The sequence below is a fragment of the Mycteria americana genome, chromosome 4, assembly GCF_035582795.1.
Source record: "Mycteria americana isolate JAX WOST 10 ecotype Jacksonville Zoo and Gardens chromosome 4, USCA_MyAme_1.0, whole genome shotgun sequence".
NCBI classification, from domain to species: Eukaryota; Metazoa; Chordata; class Aves; order Ciconiiformes; family Ciconiidae; genus Mycteria; species Mycteria americana.
Window position 1 is genome coordinate 28,261,050 of NC_134368.1, and position 23,500 is coordinate 28,284,549.

General features: G+C 36.1%; 1 protein-coding gene across 6 annotated transcripts in view; it reads right to left on the reverse strand.

The window, feature by feature from the left end:
- ATP8A1 (ATPase phospholipid transporting 8A1) overlaps positions 1 to 23,500 on the reverse strand; it is a 125,152-nt gene that overhangs the window by 47,740 nt on the left and 53,912 nt on the right. For all 6 annotated transcript variants that reach the window (XM_075499996.1, XM_075500000.1, XM_075499997.1 and 3 more), the window contains 6 exons: positions 18,503 to 18,572; positions 17,371 to 17,455; positions 12,974 to 13,113; positions 10,948 to 11,086; positions 9,595 to 9,659; positions 4,377 to 4,549 (listed from right to left, as the gene is read on the reverse strand). In XM_075499996.1, the coding sequence (XP_075356111.1) occupies positions 4,377 to 4,549; positions 9,595 to 9,659; positions 10,948 to 11,086; positions 12,974 to 13,113; positions 17,371 to 17,455; positions 18,503 to 18,572 (672 nt within the window). The remainder of the gene's footprint in view (positions 1 to 4,376; positions 4,550 to 9,594; positions 9,660 to 10,947; positions 11,087 to 12,973; positions 13,114 to 17,370; positions 17,456 to 18,502; positions 18,573 to 23,500) is intronic.

Here is a 23,500-nt window from a genome sequence, read left to right on the forward strand (position 1 = left end):
GTTCAGGAAAAAACCAAATCTCTGACACCACACTGCCGATATTATATCCATTATCCATTTCCTTTACTAACAAATCCGAGTTACAAAGATTTGAGAAAAGCTAACTATTAAGGGCAAAAGTAGTAACAGTCTGAGAAATTTTGATGAATATGTCCTTTAGAAATGCAAATTTCACCAAAATAACATTAATTTCCTATGAAAGGAAAGCCCTTTCCCACTGAAAGAAAGGCTATTTAAGTTTTTAGCCGTCTAAGGTTGATCATGATTATTTTGAAACATAGTTTAAAACTGTAGAAAACCAAGGTTTTCTAGACATGCTTTTTATGTCCTGAAACACACATTTATTCATATAACATCCATGAAGAATTAAGTTTTGTCTAAACCAGTAGATTACAGTAACAGTCACAATTCTTCCTAGTTAAAACTTATACAACGTTTCTGAAACTCAGACTACTTAAAAGCTGAAAGAGGATCCCAAACTATTACCAAGCATATTAGAGAGAACTGTTTTAAAACATCAAATTTTAAACAGAAATAATTTAAAAAAAATTGAGAGATCATGATCTGTTGTCCTGTGTATATTTTATACCCAGATACGCAACTTCTGCAATTAAAGCACACTATCTCTTCTATAAATTCATTAATATTACATTTGAAGCATATTTGTTACATTATTCGCTTCAACTACAATCCTCCTTCCCTTTGTAGAATGAGATCTTATGTATGCATCATAATCACACAACTTCACTATACACCATACTTTCCACGGTATCAGTTTATGACTTCAGTCCATATCACCAAGGTACTCTTTTTATTATGGAACAGATTGATACTTGATGCAATTTCACTGTTACAGAAAAAATACGAAGGAATAGTATAAGAACCATAGCTCATTTGGAAAAGAAAAAAGAAAATATTTTCCATTTTTCTCTAGCAAATGTCAGTATTTTTCATTTTACCTACCCTATAAAGTTATAGGAAGAAAAAAAAAGTTTCAACTAGATTAAACCTCAACATTAGATAGATTACTGAGTTCCCAGCATAGGGGTACACTAACGGTGGTTGCCTCTCTTTCCTAGACCATCGTGCTTAACACTGAGACAGTGATGTGAAGGGAAACTGGGTACATGATATCTACGCTTGTCTTTGCTCATATACAATACTCTAACTACCACTGGCTTCCAGTAAAATCCTTGTACCTCTGCTGGTTCTCCTCTCTGTTTGCCAGAGGACACCTTCTCATGGTTCACCTTTGCGTGATGTTCCATCAGCTGACCACCCCCCCCCCCCCCCATCCTACTCTGTGCCAATTAAGTAAAATTTCCTAAGCTTTAAATGCAATAAATCAGAGAAAAAGGTTGCATAAAATTTAATGGTGTGATTTTCAAAAGCAAAAAATAAAGGAGCGAAAAATAATATAGCTTTCGGATTGAAGGTAGCTATCTAATTACTTTATTCGGCAGCCTGCGCAACACATGCTATCAGACTTTTGGAAAAGGTACTTGGGATGAGTACAGCCTTGTAGTGAACTTAGAATGAAAGCTTCTGGGCAACAGCCCTTCAGAAAAATTCTATGGTCCAAGTATATCAAAAAGCATTTCTACGATCTTTTGTTACATGTTTTATTTGAACTCTGCTGATGAGTATTGTATCAAGACTTGCTACAGCCAGCTTCTACAGAAGATTCCTGACCCGAGAACTTCCTTTTCATCTTTTTAACTTTCCAGGAACAGTGGCTTATTTCCCTTTCAGGCAATGTTATAGGGGCAGTTGGAAGATGGCACTTACTCTCATTGCCTGGCGCATCAAGTTCATGGTGAAACCAATAAAAAGTATCTTTTGTTCATTTTGTTCACTCTTAGCTGTACATTTTTTACTACAGAACAATCCATTTAACATTCTTCTTGCACACATTACTCTGAAGCCAATATAGAGTTGGAATTCAGTTCGTCAAAGTCTTTAAGCCAAACATCTGCTTGGAATTAATAACATATACAGATTTTTGAAGTGAAATGTCTACCGAATATTTGTCAGCTTCATCTGTGTTATGGCTAGTCTTAGGAAGAATCCATTGGTAATAAATGCTTCTGAACAAGTGAATACAATCTGAAAACTTCAAAGAAAGTGATGTAATTTGTACTTTTAAAACCAAGGACTGCTTAAAATGTTTACTGCCTTTATATGGATGGAGAGAAGGAGAGTTTACTGCCTACCTTTTCATTTAGTCAAGATGATATATATTTAAATTATTTACCTTAATTAAAAATTACCATTTTAAAACTTTTTATTTTCAAGCTCACAAAGAAATGAAGTTTTTGTTACTAAAGATGGAGCATTAACAGAAATAAATATTTTGACAGAATTTTGACTTTTGCGAAGCATGTGATATTAAAAAAGCACATACTAAAACAGTGAGTGTTACAAGCAAATATTTTAGTTTTAAACCTGCAGCCAATTTTTAAACAACCACAAAATATGTCAGAGCATATACCTAGACATGTATTGAAACCAGCTGACCTAGTATATTATGGAAATGTAGAAATGGCAAAGAGAATGCTACTAGAACAGAAACTTTCATTTTGCACTTCTTGTTGTTTCATCACAAAAATGCTACCACTAAAAGACAGCCATACATACAGAATATCCTTCCATGGTTCTATAGTTCAACAGAAACAGCAATATTGTCTCTTCAAATGGCATAAAATATATTTTCAAATCAAGGAAAGAGAAGAAAAAGAAACAGAGTTTTGAAAGAGCAGTTCTACATGCATCTCCTGCTTGTTACTATACTGAGCAAAACTGGAACGAGTAGAACAAGCACAAAGCTCCAACTTGCCTCTCAGAAAGACTACTGCTGTTAGAAAAATGTTTATACACAGTATAAACTGTGTATTAGTGTAAGATCTCAGTTTAAAAGACAGTAAGACCTTAGTTTGAAATTCAGAGTGTTTCATGCTGGAGCATGGCTACAAAGCTAAACCATAAGAAAACTAATAAAAAAATCACTTGGTGGCATAACATATCGCTTGACAGAAAGGATGGAAAGACTACAAACCAGGTGTTTATTTGGATACTATAACCTGATTTGCTTTTCCCTGTTCTTTTGCAAGGCAGAAAAATAGCTCCGTTTTGGACACCGATTTTTCAGATGAATCTGCTTTATCTTAATGGAACATTATTGAACTCTCTACCAGAACACAAGAACCTTCCATTTATTTATCTTTTTAATCAAAAGCAGACAAACTATTTACAACAGTTTTCACATTTGTACACACCATGTCTCTACCATCAGGTAGATAACAGGATAGGCAATAATGAGGTAGTAGGCAGTAAGCTTATATAATTTATTGAAAGAAAATAACAGCAATTTCAACAGTTCTGGAATGTTTGATTGCATTTCTAATACAGATATCTTAGCTGTGTGGCCAATGGTCTTGTAAAGAAAAGTCCTTGCTTCTGCTTTTTGACAGATTAATCACTTGGCCTAAACCAAGTTCTTTAAACACGGACAGGAGCAGTTCTTGTTTATCTAGCTACCAAGCACCCAGCTTTCCTTTTCATTCAATCATTCAAATGTAGAAAAGGTGATGTACTGCTTAGGAGATGTTTGCAGTTTTTGTGTTTAACGCCATAAAAATGCAAGAAGGCCCCAAAACATGTAAGCTATCACTTAGACAGTCCTATGTATTCCTTCCTCAATATAAATCTGGAAATATTAAAAGGCAAGCCAAACCGCTTTCCTATTGTGTACATTTAAAGAAAGCAGGTATTTTATTTTCTTTGATCTGGAAAAAGTTCCCTTGTTACAGTAAGCTTACAGCTCTAATAGCTGATGTTTACAGGAAAGGATGAAAGGTCTGCTTGTATAAAAGAACTCCAAACCATTCAGGAATAATAATAATAATAATAATAATAATAAAAAGGTGTTTCCAACAGCTTCAGGAAACAAAAATCACCCAGAGTAGTACCTTTAACAATTTTGTGCACTTCTTACACAGTGTAATCCACGGCTTACAGAAAAACGGAGATATAAAATATTGCCTGCGGAGGAAGCTCTACAAAAGAATCCAGGTGTGCTAAAACCTGCAGTTAATTTAAGATTAAGATCAGTGTCTCACTCTTGCTGAGACTACCCTTGACAAATTATTTTCTGAGGATGTGCAATATGAATGACTTTGACAGGTACACTCTGTTGCAGACTGCTCTACAGAAATATTTTGCTTGAATGACTGTATTTCATAACTTCAGCTACTGAAGGAGGTTTTTTTGTATTTCATGGTTGGACGACATGGATATGTGTATTTTCTCTGAAATAAGTTTCTTAATTTGTATATGTCAATAAAGATACTGTAGAGAAAGAATAATGTAAACCTTACCTGCAACAAATAACAGCTTTACATGACAAAGCCAAATCCAGGAAATACTGTCTCACTTCAAATGTCAAAGCATACTTCAGAGATTTACCATCGATGATGAGAGCAAAATCATTTTCCTTCCTTAAAGCATCACCAAGAGTACTGCAATGATGGCTAAGCGTCTCTCTTGTTCCCTGTTGCACAAAAAAATGATGTCCATTATTTTTAATTCCTACTATTCTTAAGTCCAGATTTTTTTTTTCAGTGTGATCAGAAACACTGGAATTTTGTTTTTTGAGGAAATGACATTTTGATTATGCTATCAAATAGACAGTATAAAATGAAAAAAGTATTGCAACAGCTGTACTATTAGAAACCACAGCAGAAATGGTATGTAGGATTGCTCTTGCATGCTGACAAAAAAAAAAAAAGAAAAGTGTGTAAGTTATGGTGGAACTTTTAATGCTCTCTGAATGACAACAATAGTTGCATAAATGTTTGCTAAAAGATATTATTAAATAAGTTTTCTATATACCTATGCAAAAGAAAATTCATATACATATATAGATACCAGAAGAAACAATTTCTGTTCACTATTATATAAAATGGTCCTAAATGTTTAGAAAAAAGTAAAAGAAACATCAGAGATAATTCATAATCTAAGTACATGCATTATAACTGATAATTCTAACTATCATATTAAATTTATATTTTAAGATAATATGTAAGGGAACATATTTTGTATTTTTTAGTTGCTAAGGACAGTTTGAATCAGACTGACACAAGTCACTACTCCATGAGCCAGTACTGAGAACTTCAGATTATATTCAGTAGACAATACATTCATCTGTATTTATGCAGCAGGACTTCATAGCCTGCTTTGGGGAGGTCACTAATATCTAGTCAGTTACAGTACAGCTCTACCATAGAGTGTCATGAAGAAGAAAAAAATTGCTTGTTGCATTTCTTTCTTTTTGAATGGCCTTTATAGAGCTACAACATACTCTTCTTCTATTGCTTCCTGCTTCACAGCCCAGAAGTAAGAAGCGTTTTACAGGAGAAAGGAAGATGAAAACAAAACTTCTGCTTGTAAAATGCTGAATTTGGAAACCAGTAACATCCTATGACAACAATGCTCCTATATTTTTCTACAAGTTTAACAACCAAATAATTGTGCTACTTCAGTGATTGTCAGGCATATGCAAATAAAATCTGGTGTAACCACCTAAAACTAAAACACTGAGAAGTAATTACAAATCTCAAAATCCTCTGAAATGACATTAAAGACATGCTTTGCCTTTCCCACCCAACTTACTCCTCCCAGTTCCAAACACTGTTGTCCACGGCTTTTGCCTACTTTGCTTCCACTGGCCTTCTAAAGATTCACTGGTTTATCTAAAAAGAGATTAGGCTGTTGGGGAACTCTGCACTTCAGGCTTCCTGGCTCTCCCCCCATAGAAACTGCAAGGGAAATGAGGTGCTACTGTTTAAAATTACATGTTAGAAAGTCTTTAAAATGACACTAACTTCTGTAACTATTTTCCAGAGAATCTTCTCTGATTAAGAAATACTGCAATGTAAAGAAAGTATCAATTTTTCTCATCTCCATGGACTATTTAGCTTCTGACTAAATTTAAGCAATACAAGAGCCTGAAACTTCATATTCCTCTTGTCTATTCTTTCTTCTCATACATGCAGTATAAAACTCTCCTGTTTAAATTGACCTTAATTTTTTATCACAAACAGGCATGCCACCAGGTAGCTCCAGGCATCATGCTACATATGAAAACAAACAAAAAACCCCACAAGACAATACAAAACACTTACTCCAACTGTAAAACTGTCATATTTAAAATTCCTTCGTGGGCTTACATGTAGTTCTATGCTAAAATCCAATGCCTTAAATTAAAAGCAGTATCAAAACATCCCTGATTCACTTCTACACCATTTCCATTAAATATTTCTCGGTGAAATGGAATGGTAATCCAACTATTTTCTGGTTTCGGTTTAAGTATTATTAAGTTCACAATTCAAAGAATAAAGCTGTGTTATGATTTCTGTCTATTATTAACAGTACTATACTGAAATTTAGCAGTCCATGAGGTTAATATGAAGGCAAAATAAAATGCAATGTTCTTTTATACAACTATAAGAACTTATTAATAAAAACACATTTTGTTTGTGAAGCTAAGCAGATTTTCATGGGAATGGAGCCTCAAAACAATTACTGTTGCAAAAAATAGAGATATCTAAATGCTTCCTGGAAGTCTTTCCAATTCTGTATCAGCCAATGCTAACTGGGGAGTGGGGTTTGGGATATTTTTCTTTTAATTCCATAAATAAGGGCACTGGTTCATACAAAAGAGCATCTCTTATTTCGGCAGAGCTGGGATACAGTCTAAACAAATTATTTTTTTTTACTCTAACTTCCTCTGTCTTGCATGCTAAGGTCATAATAATGACCAAATTGAGGAGGTATTTGTTTTGTTAAATCTGTTTTACATGTCTTAGGGACAGCGGACTCTGCCTGTCCCTAAAATAATTAGAGCTGATCTAGCTCTTTTTTAGAAGTCGTCGCTGGTATGCAACAGATACTCTACTGTTATTTTAACAGCAAGCGCAAGAAGCATCCACTTACCGCCACTCTTTTTTCAATACAGCGAAGAGTATGATGCAGACCAAGAGAAGCCAACCTTCCTAACTCCTATGAACATAACGTCTTTACATAGCCAAGAGGCTATACCCACACCTTGCAGAGCCAAGGAGGAGAGGACTGCCATAGAGCCACTCTTCTCAAAGAACCTGAATGCACAGGTCCCACTACACTGGGATTTTTTTTCTTCAAGGTTTCATGGCTGCTCAGTTCCTCCTGTGCTGAGGGAACTGGGTTGTCCAGCAGCCCTCATGGGAGCACAGTTCCCCTGCAAGGTAAGGGACAGAGTCCCAGCACGAGAGGTGGACCTTATGCTGCTCAAAAGCCAAAGTTTCAGCCATATTCCTTAAGAGACAATATTCCAATTAAGTATTACGTCCTCTTGCCAGCTGTTGTTGGTGTGCAGAAGGGAAAAAGGAATTGCATCCACCCTTGCAGCTGCACTGACTCAAGGTTCTGCAATCACAGCAGTCCATCCCTCTCCCCATTTCCTGAAACCCGCTCCACTCCTCCACCAGAATTTTCAAGGCCATTTTTGACTCAACCAGTGGCACTACAAATGGAGACTGACACCTGATTCCAACCACACCAGCAAACAAAAGGTAGGACACAAGGTATACCTTAATCAAACAGTGAAACGTGCACCATCAAACGAGGCAGAAAACTTTCAAAGGAGTCTCTTGCTAAAATATTGGCATAGAGCTAGTTTATTATTATTTTTTGAACTGCCTCTTGCCCTCAAACTATCTGATTGCTACATTTATCTGCTCCTGAAAAAACAAGACTTATGTTATCACCACAGACAGATTTGCAAGCGACCAGTTTGCATATGCAATTTCAGCTGCCATATGATATCTGCATGTACTCTGAATGTACTTTGTGCATGTAGGGAAAGGATCTCTCAATCTCTACACAATCTAGACACTTCAGTTTGAAATAGGGAGTACAGTGCAGTTGTCATATCAGATACTATCTTTTATTCTTAAACTATATTTATATACATTTATTTTTAAAATATATTGCTTAATATCTATTTATCCAACTTTTTAATCACACCAGAAGTGGTTAGTGTGCAATGCTTGTTTAATGAGTTTTTATTGGACTTCTTTTAGTAGTTAAATAAAACTACCTCACTTTAATTCATTACATATGAAGAAGTATACAAAGTAGTCAATCTTTTGCACTTCAAATCTAGAAAGTATTGCAGTAGTTCTGAAATCCAGCAGTCTGTGTAAATAACCTAAACATAGGACAGAAGTTCTCACTTGCATTGGTTATTTTTTAGTCAGAGATTGGTTGAGGACTGAAAAACTCAAAAGCAAAGCTAAGGGCTTGAACCAAAAACCTTCCCTGTTTTTTCAACAAACAATGATTGCAATCTTTCAAAAGCTATCCAATGAACTAAACTAAGAAAAGAAAATTGCCTCTCTTCATTAATATCACAGCCTACTTGTGTCAAAAGTTGCTTACTATCTCAACAGACTCTGGTTCCAGACATTAATCAACAGCTTCTCCCTGTCCTGTGTTTGGGATTTTATTTTCAATTTTATCAGCAAAAATACGTTGCTTAAAACAATTTATACTTGAAATATAGTCATCATGATTAAATTCATACTAATGTTGAAAGACTGTTATTCTAAATGGGTCAAAACATTTAAATAAGTACTTGTTTTTAAAAAAAGTAGTAAGTATTTTAATTCATGTTGTAGCCTACTCTTACATGCTACCATAGAACCTTTCAGTTAAGGCACTCTTGCTGATTCTCATACTTTCTTTTCACTTTCTCTCCCTAAGTCCTATCTTGAGCAACCTGAGCACAATATAGAGTAAGGTAAACTTCATTTCAGGGTTTCCTCCTGGAGCCTTCTGGACAGTGAGTTTTGCCAGTGAAGAAATTCTTCTGCTTCTAAGTTCATTTAAGGCCCCCTTAGAGGGTGGTAAAAGGATTTACGTTCTTTCCCCTCAGGGGATTTTTCACTTAATAGAATCTCTTTTCTACAAAGCACTGTATACTTGCAGGTTGGTAGTTTTAACCCTTACTTGTACTTCAACATCTGATTACAATTTCAGCTGTTTAACCACACAATAACAATTAATTCTGGCAGATACTAAGTATTTTGTAAGAAACAGCATTAGAAAGGAACTTGTTTGGGCACTGCTAGGTGCTACTAGATGCTACTAGAAGCACATGAAGCTCCTGGCTTTGTGCCTGCATGGATGGAGTCATTTCACTACATGGCATTAGTTTGCTCATCATTCTGAAGTTCATTTGTGTAGTAGCTACACTGTGGTTTTTGGAAGCTGTAAGACTGAGTTATTTAGTAACATCTTGTCACAAAGACCATACGGTCTTCCAAGTATGCAATACTAAAAGTAACCAAGATTATAGAAACCAACAAAAAAGCAGCCCCCCAAAACAAACAGAAACACCCCCCCCCCAACTGTGGTTTTAGCAGAATTTTCTGTGTTGGAGCATCTATTTATCTGGACAAAGTTATTTTTCAGGCTACCTCCACCACGACATCTGGATATTTTAAGCAGTAAAATAACGTTTCATTAACTGAAAACTTTGCAGATTTTACTTACATCAAGAGAGCCTTCATTTATAACAATTAGTCCCATGTTCTTTCTCAAAAGTTTACAGGAGTGACCTGTTAAAAACATTTTTCAAACGTTGAAAAACATTTTCAAAAATTTGTTCCACAAAATCCATTATAATATAACAAAGCATTTTTCTCCTGTAAGAGAACTACAGACAGAATTAAAAAGAAGACTCCCCCAGCTGATATCAATGGTAAAAAAATTATACTGCATTCTATAAAAATTAGACATACAATTACTAAGTCAGAACAGTCAGAATTTTCCTTGCTGCAACTTGCAACTGTTGTGCCTTATTCACAGAGGTGCTCAGCAGAAGGAAAAGAAACATCTTTACAGGGAGTTACAGAAAACAGCAAACAGATCTCCCTTAGCCTTGCAAATTTTTGGAATGCAACTCGCATTTCATACAAAATTTGCATGTATACATGTTCCCGTTCTTTTCTTTTATTCTTCGATGCTTTAAACAGAATGTATGCTGTGTGCTAATGATGCAGGCTGCCTAGACAAATATATATCACCATTATTAATAAAGTGAAAATACTGGTATTACGTGTATTGCCTCAAACCTGAAGGTACTAATGAAAATAACCTTAGATCAACTGTATCATGTGCATACAAAAAGTTCTTTAAGACTGAAAACAGTAATAGTAATAAAAAGGATCCATATGATCAAAATAATGCTTTATTTTGGGCATATATCTAGGCTACTGCAGAAGTGCTGATATGGTCACATGCAAGGAATATTAAATCTTAAATGCAGCTTTCATGTATTACTATTTAAAAATACAGATTTATCACTGTTGAAATTAGTTAATTCATGATTCTTTTTTTTCCTCCTTTATAATAAAAGGAAAGAATAAAAGGAAACCTCTGATCGATGGCAAAGTTTATAGTACTTTAATGCACAATCTATATTGTTTTGCTTTATTTAAGATTATGGTCCCTACCAGCTTTCTCGGAAAGGAGGAAAAACACAGAAGGGAAACTAGGAATACTTATATTTTCTTAACATTATTCCCTTTCACTGTCAAAACCCAAATAATGTATTCTTTTTAATTCATTTTAGATGCTACAAAAATGCACAAATGCATATTTTTTCCTTCTCTCTTTGATAACATGAATTTTTCTTGCCGTTAATGTTTTAACAGAGGAAGAATCCACCCTTCCCCACTGTCCCCCTACCAGTGACTGAAAAATAAGTTAACATTTAAATTCTGGAATGCCATATAATATTATTTTTTACAAGATACGTTTCCATTCTGAAAGCAATTTTACTCTAGCAAATTCTATCATTTCTAAATCTGTAACAAAGTCATCAAATAAATGCAAATATAATACCGATGTTAATGGCAGTCTCTTGTTTGTCCCCAGTAAGTATCCAAATTTTTATGTCTGCTTTCATGAGTGTCTCTATGGTTTCAGGCACTTTGTCTTGTAGTTTATCTTCAATTGCCGTTGCTCCAAGCAGCTGAAGATTCTGTGAACATAAAATATTCAGTACATGCAGTTTTTTCGATTTAAATTAAGTTTTACTCTTTCAATTTCTTTTGTTTAACTTTCCATATTTATGACAAGATTAATTCATTAATCAGATTCGGTATCAACTAATAAAAGATCTTCCAGTTTATTCCTATGAGCTTTAAGTTAAATCTCTATGTGTCTTGACAAACTGCACAGTGTGACCACTAAAACTTCACCCAATTATTTACAAGCTCAGTAGCTTGTTCAGCAACAGCTACCTTTTCCTGAGGGGCACCTCTCTGATTTGAAGACTTAAGGAGTGCTATTATTGTGTCTTCTCTCACTTGTAATGATTTCTCTTCACCTTGTAAAAAAAAACCACTGTCAATTCATATTAATCTTAAAACTATAATCTTGATCATGTTTGGTTTTAACTTTCCATGCAGCAAATCTATATGGTTTTTGTGAATACAGCCATTTTTATACTTCATATTTCTCTACCTTTAAAACTAGTGAAAACCCTGTTAATGACACCATTATAAACCTAATAGTGTGCAATCCTGGTTGCAGCATGGCCTGCATACTACATGCTGAGAAAGTACTTGTGCAGCTAATAAAAAAATTTGTAATGGTAGCAGGGTTGCCATGGCATTAACAAAGTTATATAGTTTTAAGACTGTCTTGTGCATGTCTGGATAAACTGCTCATCTATGTAAACTGAAGTCCCACAAGTGACTGAAGCTATATACCCTCACTCTTCTTTTTCATGAATTAAACACTGCAGGTTTTTGAGGCTCTGAATTTTAAGCAGTTTCAATGTAATCTCTCTTATCCTTTTCAAGAAAAAAACAAACCAAAACAAAACCAAAAACCCCAAAAAAGTCAAGTATCAAAACTTCAAGCAATATTGGTCTCATGAACTCCTTTTGCTTATACATTTAAGAGCCACGGGAGCCTTTTTTGTTGAGGCAGTGAAGTCTAACCGCATGCTTGGCTACTCCAGCAGCAGCATTGCCAGAAACTCAAGGGAAGTGATTACAGCTCTGCTCTTTGTGAGGCTGCATCTGGGTATTACCTCCCTTTCTGGGCCTTCATTACAAGAGAGGTTGACAAAGTGGAGCACGTCCAGTGGAGGGACACAAAAATAGCTTGGGGCTCAGAGCACACTGTATTAAGAGTAGCTGAGGAAGCAGGACAAGTTTAACATGGGCAAAAATAAGACTAAGGGAGGGATTCCATGGCTGCCTTCTACTAACTAAAGAGGGCTTGCAGAGAAGCCATCTTCCTCTAAGAGGTGCACGGTGAAAGGGCAAGAGGCAATAGTCACAATCTGCAGCAAAAGAAATTTTAATTCAGAAAAAGAGGAAAAAGAATAATTGAGCACTAAAAAAAAAAATTTGCCTACTGCAGCTGGGAAAACTCCCTCCTTGCAGATACTCAAAACTTCGTCAAAGTGCTGGGCAAGCAAAATTAGCCCTGCTTTGAGCAGGAATTTGTGTCTAGATGACCTCCAGAAGTCCCTTCCAACCTTAACTGCTCTATGGTTCTAAGATCATTATACAATGAAGCAGATGTTGTTTGCCTGTTATTACACTTTTTTTACACAATAGAGCAATCCTGAAAAAAAGCTTTCCAGTAGTTCAACTCAAAATCAATACTCTCTGGCAAGGTAGCCACTCGCTGCAAAAACTTTGTCAAATTAATCTTTCCTTCATTTTGACTACCTAAACTGCAAGGACTACGTGACACAGCTGTCAGTATATTGCTAGATTTTTTTCTGTCTAAGCGTTATTCCTCAATAATCATTCCGATTTCATGGTATAGAAAGCAAGGACATTAATTAGAAAACCACACTCCTCGCCCCTACCTCCCCCAAAAAAACAACCCAGAAAGCTACACATACTTTTTCAATTAGTTCATAGCTCTCCTCAAGTTTGAGTGCTCTGTTCTGTATAGCTGTAGAAGCACGGTGATAGACATCTAACCACTCTTGATAATCACTTTCTGAAATCTCAGCCACAGCAAAACACAGAGTTCTTAAGCCTAAAGAGAAAGCAGACAGTAAGTATGATTCAGTATTTGTCAGTCCCTTCCTTGATACGCCTGCAATGAGTAACTATTAAAAGCTGAATTTATTCTGTATTTTATGTATGCTTATGCTGATTTTCAACTTACTGCTGCATGTCATGAAGAACTTTTTTTTTAAATAAAGTAAAAATGATATAAATAGCAATTTATTCAACAGAGTAACTCTTTCAAGGCAGCTGAATGTAATACAGGCGATGTACTTCAGGGGAAAAAATAATGAAATTTTACACAAGATTCGACTTACCTTAAACTGTAAACAAAACACCAAGCAATCCCAAATTACAGTTGCTGAACAGGTATATACATTAGATTTTTAGGAACATTAAAAACTATAAGATTGAATTATATTTCTGAACAAGAATTTCATAAACTTAAATGTTGCTATGCTGGAAAGCAATAAAGTTAAAATATATCAGCATAATGTTACAACTACCCTCTTCTTCACTCCTCCTCAATATCCTTATGAAATTCTCAGCTGGAGTTTGAAATTTACCATCTAGAAGCTGACTTTGAATCCACTCAGATTTAATTTTCCCATCTCACAGATTCTTTCAGCTTTCCAAATTCTTAAAATAAAATCTTTGTGTACAGGCAACATTTGGAGATTTTACTTAACAATCTTTGAGCTGGTTATACTTAACAATTTTTTTTCCTTCAGCAGAAACCTGAATTGAGCACTACAGTGAGAATTTGAGAGACTGCAAGATTACAAGAAACATTTTTTAACAACACACATTTACCTTCAATTTAAGTAGCCAGGTGTGAATGCGTTAACGGTTCATTTGCATATATTATGAGATTCTTAGATTTCTAAAGCATGAAATTGCGTAACTCTTTATATACCGAGAAGAGCACGGCTCTAGCCAAATGATGTCTTATGCAGCCACAATTTGCAGGCAGGTTGATTTAGGAGGGGGATTGGCAGAACCAATGTAGTTAGTACCTTTGGCCTCTCCTCTAGGAGCACCATAACCAGGGACAGCTAAACGCAATCTTTCTTTGTTCACAGGTTTCTGTTGCCTACAGCTCAGCACCAGCAGCAATTTTGAAATGATCAAGAGATCGGCACAAAGATCAAATGATCGGCACTGGTGAGGCCGCACCTCAAATCCTGTGTTCAGTTTTGGGCCCCTCACCACAAGAGAGACATTGAGGTACTGGAGCGTGTGCAGAGAAGGGCAATGAAGCTGGTGAAGGGTCTGGAGCAGAAGTCTTATGAAGAGCGGCTGAGGGAGCTGGAATTGTTTAGCCTGGAGAAAAGGAGGCTGAGGGGAGACCTTATCGCTCTCTACAACTACCTGAAAGGAGGTTGTAGGGAGGTGGGGGTCAGTCTCTTCTCCCAGGTAACAAGTGACAGGACAAGAGGAAATGGCCTCAAGTTGCACCAGGGGAGGTTTAGACTGGATATTAGGAAATTTTTCTTCACTGAAAGGGTTATCAAGCCTTGGAACAGGCTGCCCAGGGAAGTGGTTGAGTTGCTATCCCTGGAGGTGTTCAAAAGACGTTTGGATGAGGTGCTTAGGGACATGGTATAGTGGTGGTCTTGGTAGTGTTAGGTTTACGGTTGGACTCGATGATCTTAAAGGTCTTTTCCAACCTATACAATTCTGTGATTCTGTGTGAAGAGGCTGGGCATGAAATGACATGTATGTGTCTTAGATGTAAGATAGTAATTTAATACCTTCAGGATGAAAACCATGTGTAATCCTAATATCTTGACAAGTGAACAGCATTAGGAACACAGCTTCTCACCATCTAGACCTAAAGAATTAACTTAAGGCTAACAAATCAACTGTTTTTTTTTTTTTTTCTCTGTGTAGTAAGGATATGCTAGCAAGGTCGAAAGAAATAAATATGAGGTGAGGGGGAAGAAAGGAATTTATGACTGACTAATAGTAATACTATTTCCACAATTCTTTCAAAGTATTTTATGCAGATGATAGAATGAAGAAAAGAAATCGGGAATATCAGCAAACAAGTTTTTCAAGGCATTTGCTTTTTCTTTTTAAATCAGAGCCCAATTATTTCTTCTATTTTTAATTAAAAAAAGATTTGTGGAAAACAAAATATCATTAAGTTTGCTTCTTAACAGACTGGAAAAACAACTCAGGAAAATTATACACTTTCTCTATTTATCCAAGCAGGCATTAACACTCAAGCTTAATAAATGCTTAAATATAAATGCCAGCCATGCTAACCACTTCATTTTTGAACAACACACCAAGAGCATGCAGCAAATGCCAAGGACATACTGTACTGCCACATGAAAGGATACACATGAGAAACTTTGCAACGTCATCGGCTGCAATTTAAATCTGATGCAAAAACAAATACAAATTTCTTTAATCGATTCCAGAGAAGGACATACTTAATTTTTTTTCCCCCAAGATTGAATTTTATGCTTTTGAAAGGTTAGCAACTCACTTTTCTGAACAGTAAATCTTTTCATCTGTTGAAAAGAAGGGTACAAAAAGTACTTGAACAAACTTCTTAACACTAATACGTATGTACCGTGGTTTTAAAGATGGGTGGAATTTTTCACTTTTTATGTTGATTCATTTGGTCCAACCTGACTGCTAAGGAAAAAATGGTATCAGTTGTACCGCTGATTTAATGAGGACAGTAATTAAGAACTGGATTGAAATTTTCGTATCAGTTCACACAGGATAGCAGATACTGATCTATTTTTACCTTTTCTGTAACCAAATATATAGCCTTATGACCCAAACTAACTTCACATCTAAGTAACTTTTCCTTGACTGATCCTGGTTAGGCCTTTATAAAACCCCAAACTGTCCAATCAGCTAATACGACTATATTCATGAGCTCAAAGGGTGTATCTGAGGCTTCATGTTGTACTATCAGTCGAATCTGTTTGGTTTTAGTTCTGCTTCCACCTTTATTGTATAATTTATTATAACTTTGATACTTTAAGATTATTTAAGGCTAACCAAATGTTTCCTGCAGAGATCCTGATATGGAAAACTAACAAAAGAAACAGATCCGTGGCTTGCTTCTGCTGTCACTGACAGAATCAAGAGACTGAAGGTGCTGACTACGACACTAATCAAAACGCTAAGTTCCATTATAAACCAAAAGAGAAAAATTAGAGAAGTCATATGTATAACGGACAGAAAAAGGATCTTTCCTGATACAAGAAGATTTGGCCAGACATCTGTTATCAAAAGGTAAGGATTGTATTTTAGAAGGAAAATATTTTAATAAAGTTTGCTTTCCAGTGTAAGCTTATTTCTTATGACACATTAAAGATGACTTTAATGTTCTAGTAACAGTGTATTAAAAAAATGAAAAGGTAAAAAAATTGCAGTTCAGATTCCCATAACTATTATAATTCTGCTTCCAACTACTCTCTCCCAACTCATCAATAAATGAAAACACTATGATACTCCACAGTACAACTCTATAATCCTTTACTAAGATATGAGAAAGGGGACATGGCATCGAAGATCTAGGAACTGTGCTAGAAGAACTTACATGAAAGCAGAAACCTTTCTACAGTCTGCTTTCCTGCTCATGTCTATACTGTGAAATCCACTATTATTAAATAACTAACTGGCTGTTTGTATGAATCAGCTTAATTTCACAGTCTTTTAAATTTTACTTACTATTCCTACTTCATGAACCCTCATTGAGGGGTTCCCCAACTTCAGCAACTGCTTTGTAAGAGTGGCTGTTAAAACAGCAGAGATACCAAAACACACCATATGGAAAACTAGTGCTGACAATTCCCCTTATTGTGACTGGTGACAGAAATAATATAGCATAAAGCTACCTTAAAAGCATTATGCTAGTCATTTCCAAGCATTTTCACTTTGGCTACTTCCTCCTGTGTGCCATCCCTACAGCATTCACTGTGTGTGGGACATGAAAGTGATCATGGGAAATGAGATCTTCACAGAAACAAACAATGTGCAATGTGTTTGCTCCCTGGAAAAATTTATTTTGTTTAAAAGACTCCACTGTGTACTGTGTGGGTGTCAGATTTGTTTGTTTGTTTGCTTTTTTTTTTAAGCATGAACTTATTACTGAAAATTCTCAGGAAGAGGAAGATCTTTTTTAGGAGGCATTACTAAAACATAATTTTCAAACTTAATGTGAATAAAACATTAGAGCAATATAAAATTGCAAAACTGAAAAGTTGAGCAGTAACTGAATTTCATATTTATTTTTATATTGAATAATATCACTCACCTTCTGTGGCAAACTGCTCTAGATGTTTTAAGGTGATTTCTTTGTATTTTGAAGTTTCAGCAAGACGGTCATAAATTACAGTATCCTACAAAACAAATAAAATGAACTCAGAAGAATTTAATAGAAAAATGAGGGGTTTTTGTGTAGACAATAAAAATAATGTAGGAAAATAACAGAAAAAAATGCAGCACCGTATTAATTCATTTCAGCATCAAAAATGAATAGAAGTAATTTTACTTCAGAGGAAGGAAAAAAGGACATTCCAAATCCTCAGATTCTCTAAATTTAAAAATTCTGCTATGATGCAGTTTTTCTCTCCTACATTTTTGCTGTTATTTCCCTTCATTTTGAAAAGCGCTGCATCTGCCTTTGGCTTGCCACCTGAATTCTTTTGATCTCCTAAAATGCTGTCTTCCCCTTTAATATTAAGCCACAAGGTAAAAATAGTGTTTCATAACTGCCATTCTCAGTTTTTTGTAGCCAGCTTGATATACAGAATATTAACAACAGGTTCTTCTCTCCACTTGAGAAGATATAGAATGGACATTTATATTCAATCAACTTCATTTTTTTTAAACCATTCAGAAACTGCATTTGCATCCGCCTCCCCCTCAAACTTGACTTAAGGTGCAGAACAAGAACTAATAAGCAACTTTGCCATTCCCAGATACATCATGATTAACATATCTTCCCATAGATCCTGTCTTCAGGAAAATTCACTTCTGGCGTAACATCAATGGTAGTTAAAATTCCCATCTAGTAACTTATGCTGGATTACTATTTCTGCCTAATGATTCATGCTCAGCTACTCCAGCAAGTAACTAATAGATTAAACCATATGTTCATCCATTTTCTTGGAGTACAGAAGGAAGCAATTAATAGGAAGCATAAATGTATTAGTCCAGTACAAGGAATAGGATGAACAGGTCTGTCATACCTTCATAGGCAGTTAGTAAAAAAAGACCTTACCTTGTTCATCACATTAAACAGCTACATAGTAAAATGATGTAAATTGAAAAAGGCATCAATGTTCCTTCCCCCCATTTTCAATGTTTTGACTGCAGTTATAACAACCTTTTGCTTTCATATTTGCACACATTCTTTGATACAGTGAAAACAGAATAAAACTCACAGCTCCTTTGCAGTAGAGTCTTAACTTTCCCGATGGTGTGCGAACTATCACTGACATTCTCTTCCTAGCGCTGAAAGAGAAATAAATGCCCTATATAAGGTGGTTCGTAAATATAAATATTTACCAACATTTAACCTAAGAATATCAATATATATATCTTGTATAAGACAAAGGAAAAGAAGTAAGGGCTATCTATTCTGAATTATGTTCTCAGGTGACTGGGATGGAAAACCAGTTTTACTGTCTAATAATTACAGTGAATGCTGTTTTTCTGTGCATACTTCTGTAGGCCTTTTTCCTGTAAAAACAAATTTGAGAATCTTCACCTTCATCTGAATACTGTCTACTGATCACAAAAAAGCATCTTAAAAGCACAAAGCACTCGTGACCAATATCATAAAGAGGTACTACATCACAGACCACTTCAGCTTTTTCTTCCTTCCCAGCCAGAGTCTCTCGTACACTGTACTGTGCTGCAATCCTATTACTGTCATCCCAGAGTATCATTCATCATGCAAAGTTTTAAGTATGTGAAGAATTGGAAAGGGGCTTGCCTCATTTTAACTACTCTCTGACTCTCAGACTTTAAGGAGATCTAAGTATTTTTTCTTTTTGTCCTCATGACTGGGGTAGGAATTGGAGGAAAGCATGGAGAAGACTGTCACTCTCTGCTTTCTGCCTTCCCTTTGAGGTCCTCCAACAAGCATACTTCAGATTCAAGATCATGTCCAGTCAAAATGTGTATTTATACCATAATTCTTTCAAACTTCAACTTTTTAAATAAATCTACAGACACTATTCAGGGAACAAAACATGTTTCTCATACAACAGTTCACAGTAAAATACACAAAAGAGATGAAAGTAAATGGTACTTTTACAATTTCCGTTCCTGTTGGAACTGGATCCCATTTATAGATCAGCAAATAGCATTACTGTATGAATGGTTCCTGAAGTTCAGACTGCCATGGAAAACATCCTGTAAGTGGAATGTATGGAGATAGGTGGAGGAAAGACTTTTATAATTACTGGTGAAGTAACTGACTGAATAGTATCTTCAAGAAAATATTTTTCTATTCCACCTGTGTGCGCACTTTGCTCCAAGTACCAACGATCTGAACAGCAATATTAAATTACATTTCTACCATGAATATTGCACAAGAAAGCATAAAAAGGCATAAACTGCTGCAACTCTTTCTCCATTTCATCTCTAATCCAAAAAACCTCAGATAAGCAGAACTCCAAACCCCTTAGACAGTGTCCAGTTGGGGATCTACTTAGATAACAGTGGAGGAATTCAGATCACCCAAAATGCACTTAAGTAGCCTAAAATAAAAGCAAGTCTCAGATCCACTTTGATTCCTGGAAAGATTATCTAGCCTACCGCTACTTAAATTCATTACACTTGCCTGAATGTTCAGTTAAGGAACTGTGGAGGAATGACAGTAATTTAGGGTTTGTATAAACAATAATTTGATACATATGCCCTCGACAGGTAAAAACTCAGCAGTTTTGTACTTGTCCTGCAATACCAGAAGATTGCAATCCTGAAGTTCTGCATACAGCTGCCTATCAATCTACTGAAGATGTATCAGAGAATAACTAATGTTTTCCTGTAGCATTCTGGAACTTTAGCTATGAAGACAGATATTGAATCTTGACTAACATACATTTTCTTAGTAAAACTGCAATAAAGCTAATAAGCAGGACTTAACTGTCAAGGACTGCTAACTTTTTATGAGCCTTTTCATTGCAGTGACAGTTTTATTTCCTTTTCTTGCTGAAATACAGAAAACCACAAAACTGCACTACTACAAATAACTGTCAGTGTGAGACCATTTTTTTGTTTTGTTTTCTTCACCCTAGGAGTCATGTGAGCAGCCATAAAGGCAATGTGGTTATAAGGGGAAAAATACGGAACAGAAGATGTCTGCTGAAATACTGACAGAGGAAATGCCTGCCAGCCTGGGAACTGCTAGCCTGGGAACTAGGCCTGGGAACCAGAAACATCCTTGAGAAGCACAGCCGGCATCTCTGAAGTACAGCTGGGTACCTAGAAACCACTAATAAGCACAAAACAAGGAGCTTTAATGGCAACATTATTGTCTGGAAAGGTGAAGAAGTCTGGAAAAGGGAGAAAACATCCTGAGAAAGTAGGAATTGGCAACTGCTATTGGTTGTTCTAGCTGAAAAAACAGGAAAACAGTCTGGAAAAATAAAAACTGGTCTGAGAGAAAAGAAAACACCATCATCTATTGGCTGTCCCAGGTGAAAAATAGAAATCATCAGCACCTATTGACTGCTCCAGGTGGTGGTATCCTATGCCCCCTTATGTCTCTGCCATATAAAAATGACTTGCTTTTACCCAAAATGGAGCGCCTCTCTCCGAGAACTCCCCCTGCATGAATTTTCCTCTGAGATGTCCTAGACAAGTTATTGGACCATCACCAGGAACACCTGGCTGACTCCAGACTCTCACCCTTCAAAGTGAGATTTTGATGGTCATCCACTTTGAGGCCCCACTCCTGGGAGCAGTCTGGTGAGCACTGTACCCATATTATTTTGAATAACATACCTATGTGTGTGTGTACACACACACACACGCACATATAGGTAAATGATTTTAAGTGTATTTCTTCACTAGTGATAATTTAGTAGCAACTTGTAATATATGAAAATATATACTTGCTGCTACTATTAAAATATAAATGTACTTTCTTTATTACTCACGAATATACTTGCTTTACTAATAGTAATTTGTAGTAATCTGTAATAAAAAAATTTAGAAAATAAAGCCTCCGTGTCCTTGTGTGTTATGGAATCTTGCAAACCCACTGTCGTGATCTCTATACACCCACAGGCCGGGTAACCCTTTGGGTCATGACAAGGAGGCAGAATAGCTAGTAATTCCTATGGAGTTGCCATGGGATTACAGATGGACAGAAGCGGGAACAGAAATACCTCCCTCGGTCACAAGATTTGTCACTTCCAGAATCTGGAAATGCGGAAGTAGCTCTTGATAGGCTCTCTGTTACTTTAAAATCTGTCTCAGGTTTAAGATGAGAATTTCTTCAGAGTGTAAGCACACAACCACAGAAAAGCACTGCTACAGAGGTTTTGGTACCTCCTCTGTCAGCCACTCATTCTTTTCCTACATTTAGAAGTATCAGTCTTCAGTCACAAAACAGGATCAGTATATTCCGGACCTCTCTGAATGATGGAGAGGAGATAAGGTCTCAAATGCTCTAGAAGGAGGCCTTCTGTCTGTTCAGTACAACAGTCAAGGCAATGTGGATTATTCATAAAACTGACCAGACAGGGGACTAGTCAAGCTATTGCTGTATTTCAGGTAAATATATCAGCAATCTAAATAAAAAAGATTTAGTTTTTAGACAAGAAGCTTTACTCTGTAACTATCACAGACTGTTTCTGCTAGACTGTGGAGATATGCCCCAGGGATGCAGATGAAAGTAAGTCATTAAATCAATAGATGGTATTGAGATATTATTACTACATCTATACTCAATACTTGCCAGTGAAATTAATTTTGATGCTAAAAATTCAATTCCTTCCTCTAACAAAACAAGCAGATACAAGTCAAAACCTCATTCAGTAGCACTGCTAGTAATGACACGTTGATGCAAGGACTGATGTGCAATTTGTGCACTGATAGGGGACATCGCTTATGTTTACTGAAACAAGGAATCACACACTCAAAATCATGCTCATCTTTGCAACTGGCCCAGGTGAAAAGACAGTGCACGTAAGCAGCACAGGGATGACAGTAAGCATAAGACATTCTTTGCTTCTGGATCCTCAACTGACATAGTGCCTTGCTTCTCCCTGCCCCATAGATACATACTCTTGGGAGTTGGCTTTGGCTCCCAAGAGACAGCTGCGGTTTTTCTATTTGTTACAGTTCCGGGTGACAGAATACAAGAACAGGCATAACACTGCACAATTCCTTCCCTGACAGTATGGGGAGCCCTGAACAGCAGAGGGTCTGAATAACTCTTCACTTCCTTGAGCTTAAGGTACCACAGCAGTTGTGGTATCTGAGCAGAGTATCTACCGGACACAACCTAAACTCAGCACAAGTTATCATACACTATTTGCTCCACAAAGATTGCTAGTACATTTTAGGAATAATTGTCAGCTGGTTAAGGATTATCAGTTGCTTTCAGTATACCCACCTGCCAGTTAGACTAAGAGCTACTTTCTTGCTATGAACAAAGTATACTTAGCATATTGTATAAGTCTACTACTTCTCTTTTCACAGGCACAGCTATGATCACTGTAAAAAGAGAATATCGTAAAAGACAACTCCACCAAGCATTCCTACAAGTTTTACTTCTGTAACATACTTCTCCGAAAGACTATCCTGTCAAATGTTGACACTGTTGCACTCTACTTGCAGAACTACTCTGGCTTGTACTAGAAGGTGGCAAGGAATTAATTTGCGTTTTTTTCTGGGAAAAACTTAGAACACCTGGAAACTCTTAACTCAATAGTTTAATCGCTACAGATTACTTCTCTGAAGGTACATGCTCCTACCCATACAGATGGTGTTATGTTTTGGAGCCAAAATTTCTCTTGCTGTGGAACAAGGGTGACCTCTAGTGCTTCCAACAAGTCAGTTCCAAGCAAAGCTAAATATTACAGAGTAAGAACAAAAACAGCTATAAAAACTGAATGCTTAATAAAGTTGGGTGATTGGTATTCACCAAAAATCTTAACCCTGCAAAGGTTAAGATTTAAAATCAATTCTCCTTTCTCCATAAAGTATCCCTGTTTAAATTACAACTTTAGACTGACATAGAAGTTTAAAAAGGTCTATGAAATCAAGACAAAGATCAAAACCAGAAACAAGGTAGGAATCCTTCACTGCTACTCCATGAATGCAGTATAAACTTTCACAGATGTCAAACTAACAATGCATTTTGTGCTACATACTTCCTAACTTTCCAGAACCGAAGATGAAAGAAGTGACTACAGAAAAAT